The 22,375-nt window shown below is 51.0% G+C and overlaps 1 protein-coding gene across 4 annotated transcripts in view; it reads left to right on the top strand.

Annotated features, from left to right (window-relative positions):
• Positions 1 to 22,375, top strand: part of LOC122542439 (talin-2) — a 354,392-nt gene that overhangs the window by 323,302 nt on the left and 8,715 nt on the right. For all 4 annotated transcript variants that reach the window (XM_087982138.1, XM_087982135.1, XM_087982136.1 and 1 more), the window contains 5 exons: positions 66 to 190; positions 844 to 969; positions 1,079 to 1,141; positions 3,052 to 3,234; positions 6,382 to 6,507. In XM_087982138.1, the coding sequence (XP_087838264.1) occupies positions 66 to 190; positions 844 to 969; positions 1,079 to 1,141; positions 3,052 to 3,234; positions 6,382 to 6,507 (623 nt within the window). The remainder of the gene's footprint in view (positions 1 to 65; positions 191 to 843; positions 970 to 1,078; positions 1,142 to 3,051; positions 3,235 to 6,381; positions 6,508 to 22,375) is intronic.

Here is a 22,375-nt window from a genome sequence, read left to right as displayed (position 1 = left end):
CCTCCGTCCCCGTATCAGATTTGAAGAGCCCAGGGAGATTAAAGGGAATGTTTTGACTTCCTCAGGCACGGAATGGGTGGATCCCGAAGATCCGACCGTCGTGGCGGAGGCAGAGTTGCTGGGAGCCGCGGCCTCCATCGAAGCCGCCGCAAAGAAACTGGAGCAGCTGAAACCGAGGGCCAAGCCCAGGGTGAGTGAGACGGCGAGCGGCTTAGAGTGCAGCCCCGGGCCGTGCGCAGGGCTCCTCACCCGTCATGTTTCTGAACCTGCTTAGCTCAGTGTGAACCAGCCTTGGCCTCTGGCCTCCAGAACAACCTCAGCTAGTCACCCCCCCCACTGCTCCCGGGTTAGCGGTTGGTCTGGAGGAATGGCTCAGGAATTATTGTCTCTCTGAAGCTGAAAGCAAGTGGGATGTTTCCTGCAGGACGCTGTGTGATATGTTTGATATATTAGGTTGTTACTCGAGTCAACTATATATCAAACATATTGCTATAGTGTCCTGTCCTGTCTCCAAGGTACAAGTAAATTATCACAGGCTCAAACAGCTATTGGAGACAAAACAATGTCGCTTAAAAACAGAGTTGATTCTTGAACAGAACATCAACAATGGAATTAGACCGCGCCTCGTGCCAACTCACATTGTATTCCCGTGGTTTAGTTCAATTTTTACAGTGAGGATTGAGTGGCAGAATAACTGTGTCTCACAGATTATACCCCGTTCTATCGGGTTTGAAGTTAGAATTCCGGTCCACCCGCTCCAGCAAGTGTTGAGCGATGCACGGGGCGCTGTGCGGTGATTCGTACTGACTGTCCCCTTTAACCAAGCGTTTACTCTCCCTGTAGCAAGCTGATGAGACCCTCGACTTTGAGGAACAGATTCTGGAGGCCGCAAAGTCGATTGCGGCTGCTACCAGTGCGTTGGTGAAGTCAGCCTCTGCTGCCCAGAGAGAGCTCGTGGCTCAGGGCAAGGTAAGCAGCAGGGTTCCCACTGAATTCAAAGCAATCTGACTTGCATTTCAGCAACTTGTTACTTGCCGGTGCTGAATTAATGTGTCTCTCTCTCTCTCTCTGACCTTAGGTTGGAGCTATTCTTGCGAATGCGGTGGACGATGGACAGTGGTCACAAGGTCTCATATCTGCAGTAGGTGTCCTTCTCTCCAGATTCGGGGCTAGGGGTATTCGAGTCTCTGTGTAACTGAGCAAGGAGGAATTTCTAATGCAGCGCCCAGGAGTGAACGTGCAATCCATCAGCCAATTGTTATGGCAACCATCCGATTTCCTTCCAAGAGCATCAGTTACTCGCTTTGTAAATGTCGTAACATAGATACAAATCCTCCTGTTCATCAGATCCAAATTGTACCGCACTCTCTCTGTCCCAATTATTACTCTGCACAGCCGTCTCCCTGATCCCAGTCTGTTACTCTGCACGGCCCTCTCCCTGATCCTAGTCTGTTACTGTGCACAGCCCTCTCCCTGATCCCAGTCTGTTACTGTGCACAGCCCTCTCCCTGATCCCAGTCTGTTACACTGCACGGCCCTCTCCCTGATCCCAGTCTGTTACTCTGCACAGCCCTCTCCCTGATCCCAGTCTGTTACTGTGACAGAGCATGCTCTCTGTGTCACAGAGTCTTTCTACCCTGTCCCCTCCTGATTTGGGAACTGATGAAGTGTAGTGTGATGGCTGGGTGGCTAGAATCTGTAAAAAACACAGCCCTCAGTAACGCACTCAGACTGCAATATGGAGGCTGGCCTGGACTCTGGGACCCACTCCCAAAGCAGAACTAGATTTTAGGGGAAACATCAGTGTTGCAAATCCACTGGTTGTGCATTGAAGTTTTGTTTGGAATCAGTTTGAATGAATGTCCCATGTTGTAAAGCTCGGGGCTCCAACACTGGGCTCTCCCTCAGTGCTGCACTGCAGTTTGAGCACAGATCCCTTGACTGGGCCTCCATCCCACGGCCTTTGGTTGTGAAGGGACCACTGGAGCACAGTTTCCATGATGTGCTAGGGGTTCTGAGGTTGTGATCAAGGTTGGCAGAGAATGATCCCATTGGAATTCGAGTGTATGATGGTTCAAGTTCCAGTACTGTCCATTTCACTCTTTATTTTGGAAGGGTCCCTTCGGAAGGAAAGACAGGGTCAATTTCGGGAAGGTTAAAACGATGTGTTTTCATTCTTATGTTGTAGAAGAGAATGGATTCCATGAACTGTTCATTGTCCATGGTGATAGTGGTGGATACCCAGCTGCCACATGGAGTCTAGATTTCGGATGCCTTTCAAATGTCATTTTCGTTTACCCTCGCTCTCCTTCTCTCTCCTTCCCCCTCTCCCTCTCCCTCTCTCTCTCTCTCCCCCGCCAACCTCTCTCCCTGTCCCCCTCCCTCTCTCCCCCACTCCCTCTCTCCCCCTCCCTCTCTCCCCCACTCCCTCTCTCCCCCTCCCTCTCTCCCCCTCCCTCTCTTACCCTCTCCCACTCCTTCTCTCCCCCTCCCTCTCTTACCCCCTCCCACTCTCTGTCTCCCCCTCCCTTTCCCTCTCCCCTCTACCCCTCCCTTTCATCCCCTCCCTCCCCCTTTCCCCCACCTCTGCCCCCCTCTTTCCCCCATCCCTCCTTCATCTTTCACCCTCTTCCCCTCCCCCCTTCTCTCTCTCTCCTTCTCCCTCTCTCCCCCTCTCTCCCCCTTTCCCCCATTCCCCTCTCCCCCCCCATCCCCCGCTCCCCTCGTCTCCCCCTCCCCGTCTCCCTCCCCCCTCCCCTACTCTACACTTCCTCCTCCCCCTCTCCCTCCTCTCTCCCTCTCTCTCTCTCCTTCTCCCTCCCTCTCCCTCCCTCTCTCCCCCTCTCTCCCTTTCTCTCCACTTCATCCTCCCCCTCTCCCTTTCCCTCCCCCCCTCTCTCCCCCTGTCTCCACTTCCCTCTCTCTCCTCTCCCTCCCTCTCCCTCCCTCTCCCTCCCCCTCTCTCCCCTTCTCTCCACTTCCTCCTCCCTCTCTCCCTCCCCCTCTCTCCCTCCCCCTCTCTCTCCCTCCCCTGACACCCTCTCTCTCTAGGCCCGGATGGTCGCGGCTGCCACCAGCAATCTGTGCGAGGCAGCCAATGCGTCGGTTCAAGGTCACGCCAGCGAGGAGAAGCTCATTTCCTCAGCCAAGCAAGTGGCAGCCTCCACTGCGCAGCTCCTGGTGGCGTGTAAGGTGAAGGCGGACACAGACTCGGAGGCCATGCGGAGGCTTCAGGTAACCTGACGTTCGCTGGCCTGCACTCCCCCGGCCTCCCTGTCGCCGTTGTCTGTTCTCCCGAGAGGCTGTCACCCCGGAGCACGAGTGACACCCCCCTCTCCCCCCACATCACCACTTTCACTCAGGTGTTATACGGTTCTTCAGAAGTTCACCAGAGCTCCTCAGACAGCACCTTCCAAACCCCACAACCACTAGAAGAACAAGGGCAACTGTTAACGTGGGAACCCCACCATCTTAAGGTTCCCCTCCAAGCCACTCACCATCTTGACTTGGAAATATATAGCCATTCCTTCACTGTCACTAGGCCAAAATCCTGGAATTCCCTCCCCAAGGGCATTTAAATTTTGATTTTGATTTAATTGTCAGGTGTACATGTATGTTTCACCACCACCTTCTCAAAGGCAACTGAGGATGAGCAATGCCTACTGGCCCAGCTAGTGGCCCCCAGATCCCACGAGAGAATAACAATGAGTCTAAAAAATGAACATTCAACTTGCTGAAGAAGTGTTTACTAGCTTTTAAACATAATCTGATCAGCTACTATATTTACGTCTGTAGTGTTAATATACCATCTCGGGTGTAAACTTTCAAACTCCCTGCCCTGTATCACTGAAAGTGTTAAAAAAAACCACAAGGTATAGGAGCAGGAGTAGGCCATTCAGCCCATCGAGTCTGCTCCGTCATTCAATGACATCATGGCTGACCTGATCATCCTCAACTCCACTTTCCCGCCTTTTCCCAACAGCCTGAGATTCTGTTAATGAAATCTGACTATGTCAGCCCTGGACATACGTAACAACCCAGCTTTGATAGTCATGTATGCTATTCACTCCCCTCTGGGAGAGTAACTTCCTCCTGATCTCTCTTAAATATGTGACCCTTTTAATCTGTGATTGTGCCTGTTGGTCCTGGACACCGTCAGGAGAGGAAACAATGTTGACAATTATTCCCAGAGCTGGAATGCACAGGAGTCAATCCAGTTTCAATAGTTAAAGCCTCTGGTTAGACCTTGTGTCTCAGTCCTGAGCCACGTCTCGGGAAGTACTCTTGAAGGTGGGGGGGGGGGGGGGAGTAGACAGCCACCTCATCAGAATACTGTCAGGACCAGGACTTCAGAGTTAATGTCTCAAACAGTTTACAAGGACCAGGCTTGTATTTTCCTGTGACAAACCCACAACCACTTCCGTCTCGAAGGACAAGGATAGCAGATACGTGGGAACACCACCCCCTTCAAGCCCCTCTCCATCCTGACTTGGAAATATATTGCCGTTCCTTCATTGTCGCTGGGTCAAAATCCTGGAACCCCCTCTTACAGAGGTTGGTCTACCCACAGCAAGTGGACCCCTGCAGCGATTCAAGATGGCCGCTCATCCCCATCTTCCCAAGGGCAACTAGGGACGGGCAGTAACTGCTGGGCCCAGTCCGTTGATACCCACAACCTGTGAAGGAATAATAATAGTTAAAAATCACACAACACCACGTTACAGTCCAACAGGTTTATTCGGAGGTACCTGTTGAGCTATAAATCTTCGAGGAGAAAGTGAGGTCTGCAGATGCTGGAGATCAAAGTTGAAACTTTATTGCTGGAACAGCACAGCAGGTCAGGCAGCATCCAGGGAACAGGAGATTCGACGTCTGTAGAAGGGCCTGTGCCCGAAACGTCGAATCTCCTGTTCCCTGGATGCTGCCTGACCTGCTGTGCTGTTCCAGCAATAAAGTTTCAACCCTGTTGAGCTATAACCTGGCATTGTGTGATTTTTAACTTTGTCCAGCCCAGTCCAACACCGGCTCCTCCACGTCCTGAATAATAAGAGAAGCAAGGTGTTTGAGATGATTCAAGATTTTATGGTGCAGACAGACATTATTTTCTCTGATTGTGGGAGCGATAGCGAGTCCGGAACAAGAGGTAGGATTTTAAAATTCAAGGAAGACACAGGAAGTGAAAAGGGAATCAAAAGGGGAGTGGAATTCTGGAAGTCATTTACAGAGTCATACAGCACAGAAACAGACCCTGTGGGGTGCAAGTTGACCAGGCATCCCCATCTGGCCTAGTCCCATTGACCCATATCCCTCTAAACCCTTCCTATTCATATACCCATCCAGATGCCTTTTAAATGTTGCAACTGTACCAGCCTCCATCACCTCCTCTGACGGCTTAATCCATACATGCATCACGCTCCATGTCAAAAAGTTACCCCTCGGATTCTTTTTAAATCTTTCCCCTCTCACCTTAAAGCTATGTCCTGTAGTTTTGGATTCCTCCACCCCAGGGAAAAGACCTTGGCTGTTCACCCTATCCAGGTTCAAAGTGATATTTCCCTTTTTCACATTGAGACCTATTTCTCAATGTTTGGCCCTTTCACCAAATCTGTTCCAGTCTCTTCATAATACCATAAAGGGAACAGAGTGTTCAAACAAGGAAGTCTCTCTAAAGCTATACATGGCACTAGTCAGACCATAGCTAGAATACTGTGAACAGTTGTGGGCCCCTATTCTCATTGAATCCCTACAGTGTGGAAAGAGGCCATTAGACCCAACGAGTCCACACTGACCCTCCGAAGAGTATCCCACCCAAATCCATTCTCCTACCCTATTACTCTACATATACCCCTGACTAATGCACCTAACCGACACATCACTGAACACTATGGTCAATTTAGCATTGACAGTTCACCTAACCTGCACATCTTTGGACTGTGGGAGGAAACCGGAGCACCCAGAGGAAACCCATGCAGACACGGGGAAAATGTGCAAACTCCACACACAGATAGTTGCCCAAGACTGGAACCGAACCCAGGTCCCTGGTGTTGTGAGGCAGCAGTGCTAACCACTGAGCCACCATGCCATCCCTTGAGCCATTGTGCCGCCCCACTGTGTAATATCCAGTCCTCATGTCCCTGGTAAACCTGGTTATGTCGCTCTTTATCCCGTTGTTAATACGCTAATCATTAGCACTCAGTGTGTCTGCCCACAATGGTTGACCCCCTAGTATGGCCCGTGACCTATTGACCCTTGACACAGTCCATGCGCTGACCCTGTTGCAATGATGGCCGGCGTTGTTCTGACTGAGTGGCTGTGTTAACTGTACACTGTTTGTAAGGTGGAGAAGGAGTGACAGTCCTGTGGCCTGCTTTGTTTTTGCAGACTGCAGGAAACGCAGTAAAGCGGGCATCTGACAATCTGGTGCGAGCAGCTCAGAAAGCCGCGTTCAACAAACCGGACGAGGAGAACGTTGTGGTGAAAACGCGATTTGTTGGAGGAATCGCTCAGGTTGGCTCTCCTTGTTCCTGGGTAGATCCCTGACTAACATCGGTCTTTGTTTCTTCCCTCCTGTCACCTTGGCCGACCCAGTGTCTGTTTGAAGAGTATCAGGGAAGAGTTTACTCACGTATCCAAAGGTCCAGAGGGTTTCCCAGCCTGGCAAAACTTCCACTTGAAAATTCTCTTTCTTCTGTTTAAATCTCTCCATAGTCTTACCACTCACTGTCTCTATAATCTCCTTCCAACTCCACCATGATATCTGCCTTTTCCATATCCTCAGTACTCAAACACTTCCATTCCTTTTGCAGCCGGGGGCTGTATTTCCCAACTAAACCTCTTCCTCTGCCTCCTCCTTTTGGACCCTCACTGGTGGAGGCCATTCACCCCCTCGAGCCTGTCCTGCCATTTGATGAGAAATTCGCTGATCTGTGGCCTAACTCCATAATCTAAGTAACTCAGTGTCACGTTCTGCTGTGTGAAGTATTTTACCACATTAGAGGCCATGGGAAGTTCAGAGTGGCACAGGTAGTAGACATCCTTCAAAGAACAGGGAGGGTGGAAAAAGAGGAGGGGGTGTAGCATTGCTAATCAGAGAGTGCATCACAGCTACAGAAACAAAGGTTGTTGAGAAACGTTTGTCTACTGAGTCAGTATGGGTGGGAGTTAGGAACAGCAAGGGAACAGCCATCTCATTGGGGGTTTTCTACAGACCACCTAATAGCAGTAGAGAGATTGAAGAGCTCATAGGCAGGCAGATTCTGGAACAATGCAAAAGTAGCAGGGTTGTTGTTATGGGTGATTTCAACTTTCCCAATATCGACTGGAACCTCCTAAGTGTAGATGGTTTGGATGGAGCCATTTTTGTCAGGTGTGTTCAGGAGGGTTTCCTTACTCAGTGTGTAGGCAGGCCGACAAAGGGAGAGGCTATTTTGGATTTGGTGCTCGGCAATGAGCCAGGACAGGTATCAGATCTCACAGTGGGAGAGCACTTTGGTGACAGTGATCACAACTGCCTCACATTTAGCATAGCCTTGGAAAGTGAAAGGAACAGTTACCGAGGGAAGATATTTAATTGGGAAAAGGAAATTATGACGCTATCAGACAGGAGTTGGGAAGTACAGACTGGGAGTAATTGTTCCACAGAAAGGGCGCAGCAGAACATGTGGAGACTATTTAAGGTGCAGTTGCGAATGGGGTAAGATTAAGGAACCTTGGATGACGAGAACAGAGGAACTTCTCGCCAAAACGATGAAGGCAGCTTACGTAAGGTGGAGGAAGCAAGAATCTGGCACAGCTTTAGAGGATTACAGGCTTGCTAGAAAGGAGCTCAGAATTGGACTGAGGAGACCAGGAGGGGACATGAAAAAGGCTTGGCAATAAGGATTAGGGAGAGCCCAAAGGCATTTTACTCATACATGAGGAATAAGAGAATGATCAGGGAGAAGGTAGGGCCAATCAGGGATAGTGTAGGGAACTTGTGCGTGGAGTCTGAGCAGATAAGGGAAGCCCTAAATGAGTTTTTTGCTTTGGTTTTCACCAAGGGAAAGGGACCTTGTTGTGAATGAGAACTTTGAGGAGCTGGGATACAGGCTTGACCAGATCAAGATTGATGAAGTTGACGTGCTAGAAATTTTGGAAAACATTACGATTGATAAGTCTCCAGGACCAGACCAGAGTTATCCTAAGCTGCTCCAGGAAGCGAGAAAGGAGGTTGCTAAGCCGCTGGCGAGGATATTTGCCTCCTCACTCTCCACAGGAGTCGTCTCAGAGGATTGGAGGGAGGCGAATGTTGTTCCTCTTTTCAAGAAGGGTAATAGGGAAATCCCTGGCAATTACAGCCCAGTTAGTCTTACATCTGTGGTCAGCAAAGTTTTGGAAAGAATTCTGAGGGATAGGATTTATGACTATTTAGCAAAGCATAGTGTGATTAAAGGCAGTCAGCATGGCTTTGTGAGGGGCAGGTCATGCCCCACAAATCTTATTGAGTTCTTTGAGGAGGTGTCAAGACAGGTCGATGACGGTCAAGCAGTGGATGTGGTGTATATAGACTTCAGCAAGGCATTTGATAGGGTTCCCCATGTTAGGCTCATTCATAAAGTCAGGAGGTATAGGATACAGGGAGATTTGGCTATCTGGGTTCAGAATTGGCTGGCTGACAGAAGGCAGAAAGTGGTTGTAGATGGAAAGTATTCTGCCTGGAGAACAGTGTTGAGTGGGGTCCTGCAGGGCTCTGTTCTTGGGCCTCTGCTCTTTGTAGTTTTTATACATGACTTGGATGAGGAGGTTGAGGGGTGGGTTAGTAAGTTTGCAGATGACACAAAGGTTGGAGGTGTCGTCGATAGTATCGAGGGCTACTGCAGGCTGCAGCGCAACATAGACAGGATGCAGAGCTGGGCTGAGAAATGGCAGATGGAGTTCAATCTGGATAAATGCGAAGTGATGTACTTTGGATGGTCGAACTCGAATGCTGAATATAGGATTAAAGACAGGATTCTTGGCAGTGTGGAGGAACAGAGGGATCTGGGTGTGCAAGTACATAGATCCCTCAAAGTTGCCACCCAAATGGATAGCATGTGGTGTTTTGGCTTTCATTAACAAAGGGATCGAGTTTAAGAGCCACGAGGTTTTGCTGCAGCTCTAAAAGTCCCTGGTGAGACCACACTTGGAATATTGTGTCCAGTTCTGGTTGCCCTACTATAGGAAAGATACAGAGGCTTTGGAGAGGGTGCAAAGAAGGTTTACCAGGATGCTGCCTGGACTGGAGGGCTTGCCTTATGAAGAGAGGTTGAATAAGCTCGGACATTTCTCTCTGGAGAGAAGGAGGAAGAGAGGAGACCTGATCGAGGTGTACAAAATAATGAGAGGAATAGATAAATCATTAGCCAGAGACTTTTCCCCAGGGCAGGATTGACTGGTACGAGAAGTCATAGTTTGACGATATAAGGAGGAAGGTATAAAGGAGACGTCAGAGGTAGGTTCTTTACACAGAGAGTTGTGAATGCATGGAATGCGTTGCCAGCTGTGCTGGTGGAAGCAGAATCATTGGGGACATTTAAACGACTGCTGGACATACACATGGATAGGGGTGCGTAGGTTAAGTTACTATATTTGACATTAGAATTAAATCTCGGCACAACGTCGGGGGCCAAAGGGCCTGTTGTGTGCTGTATTTTTCTATGTTCTATTTCATTTTTGTCCCGACCCATTTGCTAATTAAGCCTCACATCCTGTGCTCAAATCACCCACCAAGCATTTTCAGCATTTAGAAATACAGAGGAATCTCGATTATCCGAAGGACACGACGGGGAGTATTTTGTTCGGATAATCGAATGCCGGATAACACAGTTTAGCCAAGCATTGGGACCTTGCGATCTTGCCGGATAATCCTGAAATTCGGATAATCAAATGCTGGATAATCGAGGTTCCTCTGTATTACTTATCCCTTCATCTTTACTCTCTCCTGACTGTAGGAATCTCTCATGGAGCTGGATAAAATTATATTAGATATTAAATGGTATTAATGTTCGATGTAATTTACAATTATGCTGAGGACTTGAATTGAAGCCACGTTCAGGAGCACATTGGTTTAAAATACTCATCTCTATTTTTAAATCTGCCCATCAACTCATCTCTCCCTATCTCTGTAACCTCCTCCAGCCAGAACAATCCTCCCTATCTCTGTCACCTCCCACCAGAACAACCCTCCCTATCACTGTAATCTCCATTGGCTTTACACCCCTCCCTATCTCTGTAATCTCCATTGGCCCCCACACACCTCCCTATCCCTGTAATCTCCATTGGCTTTACACCCCTCCCTATCTCTGTAATCTCCATTGGCCCCCACACCCCTCCCTATCTCTGTAATCTCCATTGGCCGCCACACCCCTCCCTATCTCTGTAATCTCCATTGGCCCCTACACCCCTCCCTATATCTGTAATCTCCATTGGCCTCCACACCCCTCCCTATCTCTGTAATCTCCATTAGCCCCTACACCCCTCCCTATATCTGTAATCTCCATTGGCCCCCACACCCCTCCCTATCTCTGTAATCTCCATTAGCCCCTACACTCCTCCCTATCTCTGTAATCTCCATTGGCCCCTACACCCCTTCCTCTCACTGTAATCTCCATTGGCCCCTACACCCCTCCCTATCTCTGTAATCTCCATTGGCCCCCACCCCCCTCCCTAGCACTGTAATCTCCATTGGCCTTACACCCCTCCCTATCTCTGTAATCTCCATTGGCTCTACACCCCTCCCTATCTCTGTAGTCTCCATTGGCCCCCACACCCCTCCCTATCACTGTAATCTCCATTGGCCTTACAGCCCTCCCTATCTCTGTAATCTCCATTGGCCCCCACGCCCCTCCATATCACTGTTATCTCCATTGGCCCCTACATCCCTCCCTATCTCTGTAATCTCCATTGGCCCCTACATCCCTCCCTATCACTGTAATCTCTATTGGCCCCCACACCCCTCCCTATCTCTGTAATCTCCATTGGCCCCCACACCCCTCCCTATCACTGTAATCTCCATTGGCCCCTACACCCCTCCCTATCACTGTAATCTCCATTGGTCCTCACACCCCTCCCTATCTCTGTAATCTCCATTGACCCTACACCCCTCCCAATCACTGTAATCTCCATTGGCCCTACACCACTCCCTATCACTGTAATCTCCATTGGCCCCTACACCCCTCCCTATCTCTGTAATCTCCATTGGCCCCCACGCCCCTCCATATCACTGTAATCTCCATTGGCCCCTACATCCCTCCCTATCTCTGTAATCTCCATTGGCCCCTACACCCCGCCCTATATCTGTAATCTCCATTAGCCCCTACACCCCTCCCTATCACTGTAATCTCCATTGGCCCCTACACCCCTCCCTATCACTGTAATCTCCATTGGTCCTCACACCCCTCCCTATCTCTGTAATCTCCATTGACCCTACACCCCTCCCAATCACTGTAATCTCCATTGGCCCTACACCACTCCCTATCACTGTAATCTCCATTGGCCCCTACACCCCTCCCTATCTCTGTAATCTCCATTGGCCCCCACACCCCTGCCTATCTCTGTAATCTCCATTGGCCCCCACACCCCTCCCTATCACTGTAATCTCCATTGGCCCCCACACCCCTGCCTATCACTGTAATCTCCATTGGCCTTACAGCCCTCCCTATCTCTATAATCTCTATTGGCCCCCACACCCCTCCCTATCTCTGTAATCTCCATTGGCCCCCACACCCCTCCCTATCACTGTAATCTCTATTGGCCCCCACACCCCTCCCTATCTCTGTAATCTCCATTGGCCCCCACACTCCTCCCTATCACTGTAATCTCCATTAGCCCCTACACCCCTCCCTATCACTGTAATCTCCATTGGCCCCTACACCCTTCCCTATCTCTGTAATCTCCTTTGCCTCTCATACCCCTCCCTATCTCTGTAATCTCCATTAGCCCCTACACCCCTCCCAATCACTGTAATCTCCATTGGCCCTACACCACTCCCTATCACTGTAATCTCCATTGGCCCCTACACCCCTCCCTATCTCTGTAATCTCCATTGACCCTACACCCCTCCCAATCACTGTAATCTCCATTGGCCCTACACCACTCCCTATCACTGTAATCTCCATTGGCCCTATACCACTCCCTATCACTGTAATCTCCATTGGCCCCAACACTCCTCCCTCTATCTGTAATCTCCATTGGTCCTACACCCCTCCCTATCTCTGTAATTTCCATTGGCCCCCACACCCCTGCCTATCTCTGTAATCTCCATTGGCCTTACACCCCTCCCTATCACTGTAATCTCCATTGGCCTTACACCCCTCACTATCTCTGTAGTCTCCATTGGCCCCCATACCCCTCCCTATCTCTGTAATCTCCATTGGCCTTACACCTCTCCCTATCTCTGTAATCTCCATTGGCCCCCACGCCCCTCCCTATCACTGTAATCTCCATTAGCCTCTACACCCCTCCCTATCACTGTAATCTCCATTGGCCTTACACCCCTCCCTATCTCTGTAATCTCCATTGGCCCCCACACCCCTTCCTATCTCTGTAATCTCCATTGGCCCCCACGCCCCTCCCTATCACTGTAATCTCCATTAGCCTCTACACCCCTCCCTGTCACTGTAATCTCCATTGGCCCTACACCCCTCCCTATCACTGTAATCTCCATTGGCCCTACACCCCTCCCTGTCACTGTAATCTCCATTGGCCCGCACACCCCTTCCTATCTCTGTAATCTCTATTGGCCCCTACACCCCTCCCTGTCACTGTAATCTCCATTGGTCCTCACACCCCTCCCTATCTCTGTAATCTCCATTGACCCTACACCCCTCCCAATCACTGTAATCTCCATTGGCCCTACACCACTCCCTATCACTGTAATCTCCATTGGCCCCTACACCCCTCCCTATCTCTGTAATCTCCATTGGCCCCCACACCCCTGCCTATCTCTGTAATCTCCATTGGCCCCCACACCCCTCCCTATCACTGTAATCTCCATTGGCCCCCACACCCCTGCCTATCACTGTAATCTCCATTGGCCCCCACACCCCTCCCTATCTCTGTAATCTCCATTGGCCCCCACACCCCTCCCTATCACTGTAATCTCTATTGGCCCCCACACCCCTCCCTATCTCTGTAATCTCCATTGGCCCCCACACTCCTCCCTATCACTGTAATCTCCATTAGCCCCTACACCCCTCCCTATCACTGTAATCTCCATTGGCCCCTACACCCTTCCCTATCTCTGTAATCTCCTTTGCCTCTCATACCCCTCCCTATCTCTGTAATCTCCATTAGCCCCTACACCCCTCCCAATCACTGTAATCTCCATTGGCCCTACACCACTCCCTATCACTGTAATCTCCATTGGCCCCTACACCCCTCCCTATCTCTGTAATCTCCATTGACCCTACACCCCTCCCAATCACTGTAATCTCCATTGGCCCTACACCACTCCCTATCACTGTAATCTCCATTGGCCCTATACCACTCCCTATCACTGTAATCTCCATTGGCCCCAACACTCCTCCCTCTATCTGTAATCTCCATTGGTCCTACACCCCTCCCTATCTCTGTAATTTCCATTGGCCCCCACACCCCTGCCTATCTCTGTAATCTCCATTGGCCTTACACCCCTCCCTATCACTGTAATCTCCATTGGCCTTACACCCCTCACTATCTCTGTAGTCTCCATTGGCCCCCATACCCCTCCCTATCTCTGTAATCTCCATTGGCCTTACACCTCTCCCTATCTCTGTAATCTCCATTGGCCCCCACGCCCCTCCCTATCACTGTAATCTCCATTAGCCTCTACACCCCTCCCTATCACTGTAATCTCCATTGGCCTTACACCCCTCCCTATCTCTGTAATCTCCATTGGCCCCCACACCCCTTCCTATCTCTGTAATCTCTATTGGCCCCTACACCCCTCCCTGTCACTGTAATCTCCATTGGCCCTACACCCCTCCCTATCACTGTAATCTCCATTGGCCCTACACCCCTCCCTGTCACTGTAATCTCCATTGGCCCCCACACCCCTTCCTATCTCTGTAATCTCTATTGGCCCCTACACCCCTCCCTGTCACTGTAATCTCCATTGGCCCTACACCCTCTCTGTCACTGTAATCTCCATTGGCCCTACACCCCTCCCTGTCACTGTAATCTCCATTGGCCCCTACACCCCTCCTGTCTCTGCAACCTCGTCCATCCTCTACGTCCCTCCCAATCTCTGTAACCACCTCCCACCAGAATAACTCTCCCTATCTCTGTGACTTCACTGGCCCTTCCAACCGCCTCCAGCCCCTTCACCTCTCCCTGACTTGGTAACTTGCTCCAGCTCCTATAACCACCCCCCCACCCCCCCACCCTCGCGTCTCTATAACCATCTCCAATCCCTACACCACCACCCCATCCCTCCATAAACTCTTCCAGCGCCAATATCCCTTCCCCTTTGGTGTAACTTTCTCCAGCCCCTCAACCTTCCCTATCCCTGTAATCTCCATTGGCCATTACACCTCTCCCATTCTCTGTAACCTCCTCCAGCCACTACACCCCCTGCGTATCTCTGTAACCCCCTCCAGCTCCTGCACCCTCTCCCTACATCTGTAACCCCCTCCAGCCCCTACACCCCCTCCCTATCTCTGTAACCCCCTTCTGCCCCTACACCCCCTCCCTATCTCTTGACCCCCCTCCAGCCCCTACACCCCCTCCCTATCTCTGTAACCCCCTTCTGCCCCTACACCCCCTCCCTATCTCTGTCACCTCCTCCAGCCCCTATACCCCCTCCCTACCTCTGTAACTCCCTCCAGCCCCTACACCCTCTCCCTATCTCTGATACCTTCTCCAGCCCCTACAACTCTCCCTATCTCTGTAACTCCTCCAGCCCCTTCAACTCTCCCTATTTCTGTAACCTCCTCCAGCCACGACAGCCCTCCCTATCTCTGTAACTCCCTCCAGCCCCTACATCCCCTCCCTATCTCTGTAACTTCCTCCACCCTTGCACCTCTCCCTATCTCTGTGACCTCCCCCAGCCCCGACACCTCTCCCTATCTCTGTTACCCCCTCCAGCCCCTACACCTCCTCCCTATCTCAGTGACCTCCTCCAGACCCGACACCTCTCACTATCACTGTAACCTCCACCAGCTCCTACACCTCTCCCTATCACGGTAACCTCCTCCAGCCCCTACACCTCCACCCTATCTCTGTGACCTCCTCCAGCCCCGACACCCCTCCCTATCACTGTAACCTCCTCCAGCCCCTACACCTCTCCCTATCACTGTAACCTCCACTAGTCCCTGCACCTCTCCCTATCACTGTAACCTCCTCGAGCCCGTACACCTCTCCCTATCACTTTAACCTCCTCCATCCCCTACACCTCTCCCTATCTCTGTAACCCCCTCCAGCCTCTACATGCCTCCTTATCTCTGTAACCCCCTCCAGCCCCGACACCCCTCCCTTTCTCTGTAACTCCCTCCAGCTCCTACACCCCCTCCCTACCTCTGTAACCCCCTCCAGACCCTACACCCCTTCCCTATCTCTGTCACCTCCTCCAGCCCTTATACGCTCTCCCAGTCACTGTAACTCCCTCCAGCCCCTACACCCTCTCCCTATTTCTGTGATCTCCTCCAGCCCCTACACCTCTCCCTATCTCTGTAACACCTTCCAGCCCCGACACCCCCTCCGTATCTCTGTAAACCCCTCCAGCCCCTACACCCCTTCCCTATCTCTGTAACCTCCTCCAGCCCCTACACCCCCTCCCTATCTCTGTAACCTCCTCCAGCCCCTACATCCCTCCTTATCTCTGTAACCCCCTCCAGCCCTACACCCCTCCCTATCTTTGTAACCTCCTCCAGCTCCTACACCCCCTCCCTACCTCTGGAACACCCTCCAGCTCCTACACCCCCTCCCTATCTCTGTAATCCCCTCCAGCTCCTGCATCCCCTCCCGACATCTGTAACCCCCTCCAGCCCCTACACCCTCTCCCTATCTCTGTCACCTCCTCCAGCCCCTATACCCCCTCCCTATCTCTGTAACCTTCTCCATCCCCTACACCCTCTCCCTATCTCTGTGACCTCCTCAAGCCCCTACACCCTCTCCCTATCTCTGTAACTCCCTCCAGCCCCTGCATCCTCTCCTTATCTCTGTAACCTCCTCCAGCCCCTACACCCTCTCCCTATCTCTGTCACCTCCTCCAGCCCCTATACCCCCTCCCTATCTCTGTAACCTCCTCCATCCCCTACACCCTCTCCCTATCTCTGTGACCTCCTCAAGCCCCTACACCCTCTCCCTATCTCTGTAACTCCCTCCAGCCCCTACACCCTCTCCCTATCTCTGTAACTCCCTCCAGCCCATGCATCCTCTCCCTATCTCTGTAACTCCCTCCAGCCCCTGCATCCTCTCCCTATCTCTGTAACTCCCTCCAGCCCCTACACCCTCTCCCTATCTCTGTAACTCCCTCCAGCCCATGCATCCTCTCCCTATCTCTGTAACTCCCTCCAGCCCCTGCATCCTCTCCCTATCTCTGTAACTCCCTCCAGCCCCTACACCCCTCCCAATCTCTGTGACCTCCTCCAGCCCCTACGCCCTCTCCCCATCACTAACTCCCTACAGCCCCTATACCCTCTCACTATCTCTGTCACCTCCTACACCCCTACACCCCCTCCTTATCACTGTAACTCCCTCCAGCCCCGACACCTCTCCCTATCTCTGTAACCTCCTCCAGCCCCTACACCCTCTCCCTATCTCTGTAATCTCCTCCAGCCCCTACACCTCCTCCCTATCTCTGTAACCTCCTCCAGACTTGACACCTCTCCCTATCTCTGTAACCTCCTCCAGCCCCTACACCTCCACCCTATCTCAGTGACCTCCTCCAGACCCTACTCCTCTCCCTATCACTGTAACCTCCTCCAGCCCCTACACCTCTCCCTATCTCTGTAACTCCTCCAGCCCCTCCATCTCTCTCTATTTCTGTAACCACCTCCAGCCCCTACACCCCTCCTTATCTCTGTAACCCCCTCCAGCTCCTACACCCCCTCCCTATCTCTGTAACCCCCTCCAGCCCCTACACCCCCTCCCTATCTCTGTAACCCCCTCCAGCTCCTACACCCCCTCCCTACCTCTGCAACTTCCTCCAGCCCCTTTCCCCCCTACCTATCTCTGTAACGTCCTCCAGCCCTATACCCCCTCCCTATCTCTGTAACTCCCTGCAGCCCCTACACCCTCTCCCTATTCCTGTAACCTCCTCCAGCCCCTACACCCTCTCTCAATCACAGTAACTCCCTCCAGCCCCTACACCCTCTCCTTATTTCTGTGACCTCCTCCACCCCCTACACCCTCTCCCTATCTCTGTAGATCCCTCCAGCTCCTACACCTCTCTCTATCACTGTAACCTCCTCCAGCCCCTACACCCCTCCTTATTTCTGTAACCCCCTCCAGCTCCTACACCCCCTCCCTACCTCTGCAACTTCCTCCAGCCCCTTTCCCCCCTCCCTATCTCTGTAACTTCCTCCAGCCCCTTTCCCCCCTCCCTATCTCTGTAACTTCCTCCAGCCCCTTTCCCCCCTCCCTATCTCTGTAACTTCCTCCAGCCCTATACCCCCTCCCTATCTCTGTAACCCCCTCCAGCCCCTATACCCTCTCCCAATCACTGTAACTCCCTGCAGCCCCTACACCCTCTCCCTATTCCTGTAACCTGCTCCAGCCCCTACACCCTCTCCCAATCACAGTAACTCCCTCCAGCCCCTACACCCTCTCCTTATTTCTGTGACCTCCTCCACCCCCTACACCCTCTCCCTATCTCTGTAACTCCCTCCAGACCCTACACCTCTCCCTATCTCTGTAACACCCTCCAGCCCCTACACCTCTCTCTATCACTGTAACCTCCTCCAGCCCCTACACCTCTCCCTATCTCTGTAACTCCTCCAGCCCCTACACATCTCTCTATCTCTGTAACCTCCTCCAGCCCCTACACCTCTACCTATCTCTGTAAACACCTCCAGCCACTACATCCCTCCCTATCTCTGTAACCTCCTCCAGCCCCTACACCCCTCCTTATCTCTGTCACCCCCTCTAGCTCCTACACGCCTCACTATCTCTGTAACCCCCTCCAGGTCCTAAACCTCCTCCCTATCTCTGTAACCCCCTCCAGCCCCTACACCCCCTCCCTATCTCTGTCACCTTCTCCAGCCCCTATACTCTTTCCCTATCTCTGTAACCTCCTCCAGCTGCTGCACCCTCTCCCTATCTCTGTAACTCCCTCCACCCCTACACCTCTTCCTATCTCTGTGAGCTCCTCCAGCCCCTACACCCTCTCCCTATGTCTGTAACCTCCTCCAGCCCTGACATCCCTCCCTATCTGTGTGACCTCCTCCATCCCCTACACCCGTCCCTATCTCTGTAACCTCCTCCAGCCCCTACATCTCCTCCCTATCTCAGTGACCTCTTCCAGCCCCTACACTCCTCCCTATCTCTGTAACCTCCTCCAGCCCCTACACCTCTCCCTATCACTGTAACCTCCTCTAGCCCCTACACCCCTCCCTATCTCTGTAACCTCCTCCAGCCCCTACACCTTCTCCCTATCTCTGTAACTCCCTCCAGCCCCTACATTCCTCCCTATTTCTGTAATCTTCTCCAGCCCCTACACCCACTCCCTATCTCTGTAATCTCCTCCAGCCCCTACACCCCCTCCCTGTTTCTGAAATCTCCTGCCCCTGCACCCACTCCCTATCTCTGTAACCTCCTCCAGCCCCTACACCCCCTCCATATCTCTGTAACCTCCTCCAGCCCCTACATCCCTCCCTATTTCTGTAATCTTCTCCAGCCCCTACACCCACTCCCTATCTCTGTAATCTCCTCCGGCCCCTACACCCCCTCCCTATTTCTATAATCTCCTCCTGCCCCTACATCCCTCCCTATCTCTATAACCTCCTCCAGCCCCTACATCTGTCCCTATTTCTGTCATCTCTTCCAGCCCCCTCCTCCAGAGATCAGTGCTGTTGTTATTCTGGCCTTTGGGCACCCACTGTTTTAATTCGATCGCCGTTGGTCATCTAAGTTTGGTCACTTTTCTACCCCAGTATCTCGTCTCTCGCCCTCAGTATCTCACTGTCTCTCAGTGTCACAGCTGAGCACGTGGCTGCAAGGATGGTGCAGAAGAGAGGGTTTCAGGTTCTTGGATAATTGAGGCTCATTCTGGAGAAGGTGGGACTTATACAAACAGGACAGTCTTCACTTGAAGCAGAGGGGTACTAATGTCCTGGGTGGGAAATTTGATGCCGCTATTTGGGTGGGTTTAAACTAGCTCAGCAGGGGGATGGGAACCGGACGTGTAGTTGCAGTGCACAGGAGGATGAGAGTAGGAAGGACAGGGACAGGACTTCAGGGTCTCAGGAATGTGCTGGCAGACAGCGAAGTGGTTTGAAGTGTGTTTACTGCAACGCCAGAAGTATCCGAAATAAGGTAGGTGAGCTTGCAGCAACGATAGGTACCTGGGACTTTGACGTTGTGGCCATTTCGGAGACATGGATAGAGCAAGGTGAGGAATGGATGTTGCAGGTTCCAGGGTCTAGATTTTTCATTAAGAACAGGCAAGGCGGTAACAGAGGGGGAGGTGTGGCCTTGTTAGTCAAGGATAGTGTAACGGTGGCTGAGAGAACTTTTGATGAGGACTCGTCTACTGAGGTAGTGTGGGCTGAGGTTCAAAACAGGAGGGGAGAGGTCACGCTGCTTGGAGTTTTTATAGGCCTCTGCAGAGTTCCAGGGAGGTGGAAGAGCGGATTAGCAAAATTATTCTGGGTAGGAGTGAAAGGAACAGGGTGGTCATTATGGGGGACTTTAACTTCCCTAACATTGACTGGAAATGCTATAACTCTAGTACGTCGGATGGATCAGTTTTTGTCCAATGTGTACAGGAGGGTTTCCTGACACAGGATGTCGAAGGGCCGACAAGAGGGGAGTCCACACTGGATCTGGTGCTTGGTAATGAACCAGGCCAAGAGTTTGATTTAGTGGGAGGTGAGCATTTTGGAGAGAGTGACCATAATTCAGTTACGTTTAGTTTAGCGATGGAAAGGGATAGGTACATGCCACTGGTCAAGAGTTATAGATGGGGCAAGGGCAATTATAATGCGATTAGGCAGGAATTAGGATGCATAGAATGAGGTAGCAAAATGCAGGGGATGCAGACAATGGAAATGTGGAGCTGGTTTAAGGAACAGATATTGTATGGCCTTGATAGGTATGTCGCTGTCAGGCAGGGAGGAAGTGATAAGGTAAGGGAACTGTGGTTTACGACAGAAATTGCATCGCTTGGTATGAAGAAGAAGGAGGCTTATGTGTTAATGAGGCAATGTGGTACAGATGAGGAGATGGAGAGTTACAGATCAGCTAGGAAGGATTTAAAGAGAGAGTTAAGAAAAGCAAAGAGAGGACACGAGCAGTCTTTAGCAAATAGAATAATGGAGAACCCTAAAGCTTTCTATAGGTATGTGAGGAATAAAAAGATGATTAGGGTAGGAATAGTGCCAGTCAAAGACAGAAGTGGGAAGTTGAGTGTGGACCCTGTGGAGATTGGCGGGGTGCTAAATGAACATTTCTCATTGGTTTTCACTCAGGAAAAGGAGAATATTATAGAGGAGAAGAATGAGTTATGAGAGATAAATGCGAGGTGCTGCATTTTGGGAAAGCAAATCTTAGCAGGACTTATACACTTAATGGTAAGGTCCTAGGGTGTGTTGCTGAACAAAGAGACCTTGGAGTGCAGGTTCATAGCTCCTTGAAAGTGGAGTCGCAGGTAGATAGGATAGTGAAGAAGGCGTTTGGTATGCTTTCCTTTATTGGTCAGAGTATTGAGTACAGGAGTTGGGAGGTCATGTTGCAGCTGTACCGGACATTGGTTAGGCCACTTTTGGAATATTGCATGTAATTCTGGTCTCCTTCCTATCGGAAAGATGTTGTGAAACTTGAATGGGTTCAGAAAAGATTTACAAGGATGTTGCCAGGGTTGGAGGGTCTGAGCTACAGGGAGAGGCTGAACAGGCTGCGGCTGTTTTCCCTGGAGCGTCGGAGGCTGAGGGGAGACCTTATAGAGGTTTACAAAATTATGAGGGGCATGGATAGGATAAATAGGCAAAGTCTTTTCCCTGGGGTCGGGGAGTCCAGAACTAGAGGGCATAGGTTTAGGGTGAGAGGGGAAAGATATAAAAGAGACCTAAGGGGCAACGTTTTCACGCAGAGGGTGGTACATGTGTGGAATGAGCTGCCAGAGGATGTGGTGGAGACTGGTACAATTGCAACATTTAAGAGGCATTTGGATGGGTATATGAATAGGGAGGGTTTGGAGGGATATGGGCCGGGTGCTGACAGGTAGGACTAGATTGGGTTGGGATATCTGGTCGGCATGGACGGGTTGGACCGAAGGGTCTGTTTTCGTGCTGTACATCTCTATGACTCTAGAAAGGTTCAAGGTTAGTTACGAACTGGTGTTATCAATTCTAGAAGGAGTGAAAGTAGACAAGTCCCCTGGGCCAGATGGGATTTATCCAAGAATTCTTTGGGAAGCTAGGGAGGAGATAGCAGAGCCTTTGTCTACAGGTTTGGTACCAGAGAACTGGAGGATTGTAAATGTTGTACCCTTGTTCAAGAAGGGCAGTAGAGATGACCCAGGTAATTATAAACCAGTAAGCCTTATGTCTGTTGTAGGAAAGGCTTTGGAAAGGATTATAAGAGATAAGATTTATAATTATCTAGCAAGCAACAATTTGATTTCAGATAGTCAACATGGTTTTGTCAAGGGCAGGTCGTGTCTCACAAATCTCATTGAGTTTTTTGAGAAGGTGACCAAGCCTGTGGATGAGGGTAGGACAGTTGACGTGGTGTACATGGACTTCAGTAAAGCCTTTGATAAGGTTCCACATGGTAGGCTGTTGGAGAAAATGCAGAGGCATGGAATTGAGGGTGATTTAGCAGTTTGGATTTGAAACTGGCTTTCTGAAAGAAGGCAGCGAGTGGTGGTTGATGGAAAATATTCAGCCTGGAGTCCGGTTACGAGTGGTGTGCCACAAGGATCTGTTTTGGGACCACTGCTGTTTTTAATTTTTATAAATGACTTAGACGCAGGCATAGGTGGATGGATTAGTAAGTTTGCAGATGAGACTAATGTCGATGGAGTAGTGGACAGTGTGGAAGAATGTTACAGGTTGCAGGGGGACTTGGATAAACTACAGAATTGGGCTGAGAGGTGGCAAATGGAATTCAATGCAGCTAAATGTGAAGTGATTCACTTTGGGAAAAATAACAGGAAGGCAGAAAACTGGGTCAATGGAAAGATTCTTGGTAGTGTAGATGTGCAGAGGGATCTTGGAGT

Source organism: Chiloscyllium plagiosum, unplaced genomic scaffold (genome assembly GCF_037043375.1).
Source record: "Chiloscyllium plagiosum isolate Xiang-an unplaced genomic scaffold, Cpla_swu_hap1 HiC_scaffold_42, whole genome shotgun sequence".
NCBI lineage: Eukaryota > Metazoa > Chordata > Chondrichthyes > Orectolobiformes > Hemiscylliidae > Chiloscyllium > Chiloscyllium plagiosum.
The sequence above is the reverse complement of the archived record's forward strand: the minus strand, read 5'-3'. Positions and strand labels throughout refer to the sequence as shown.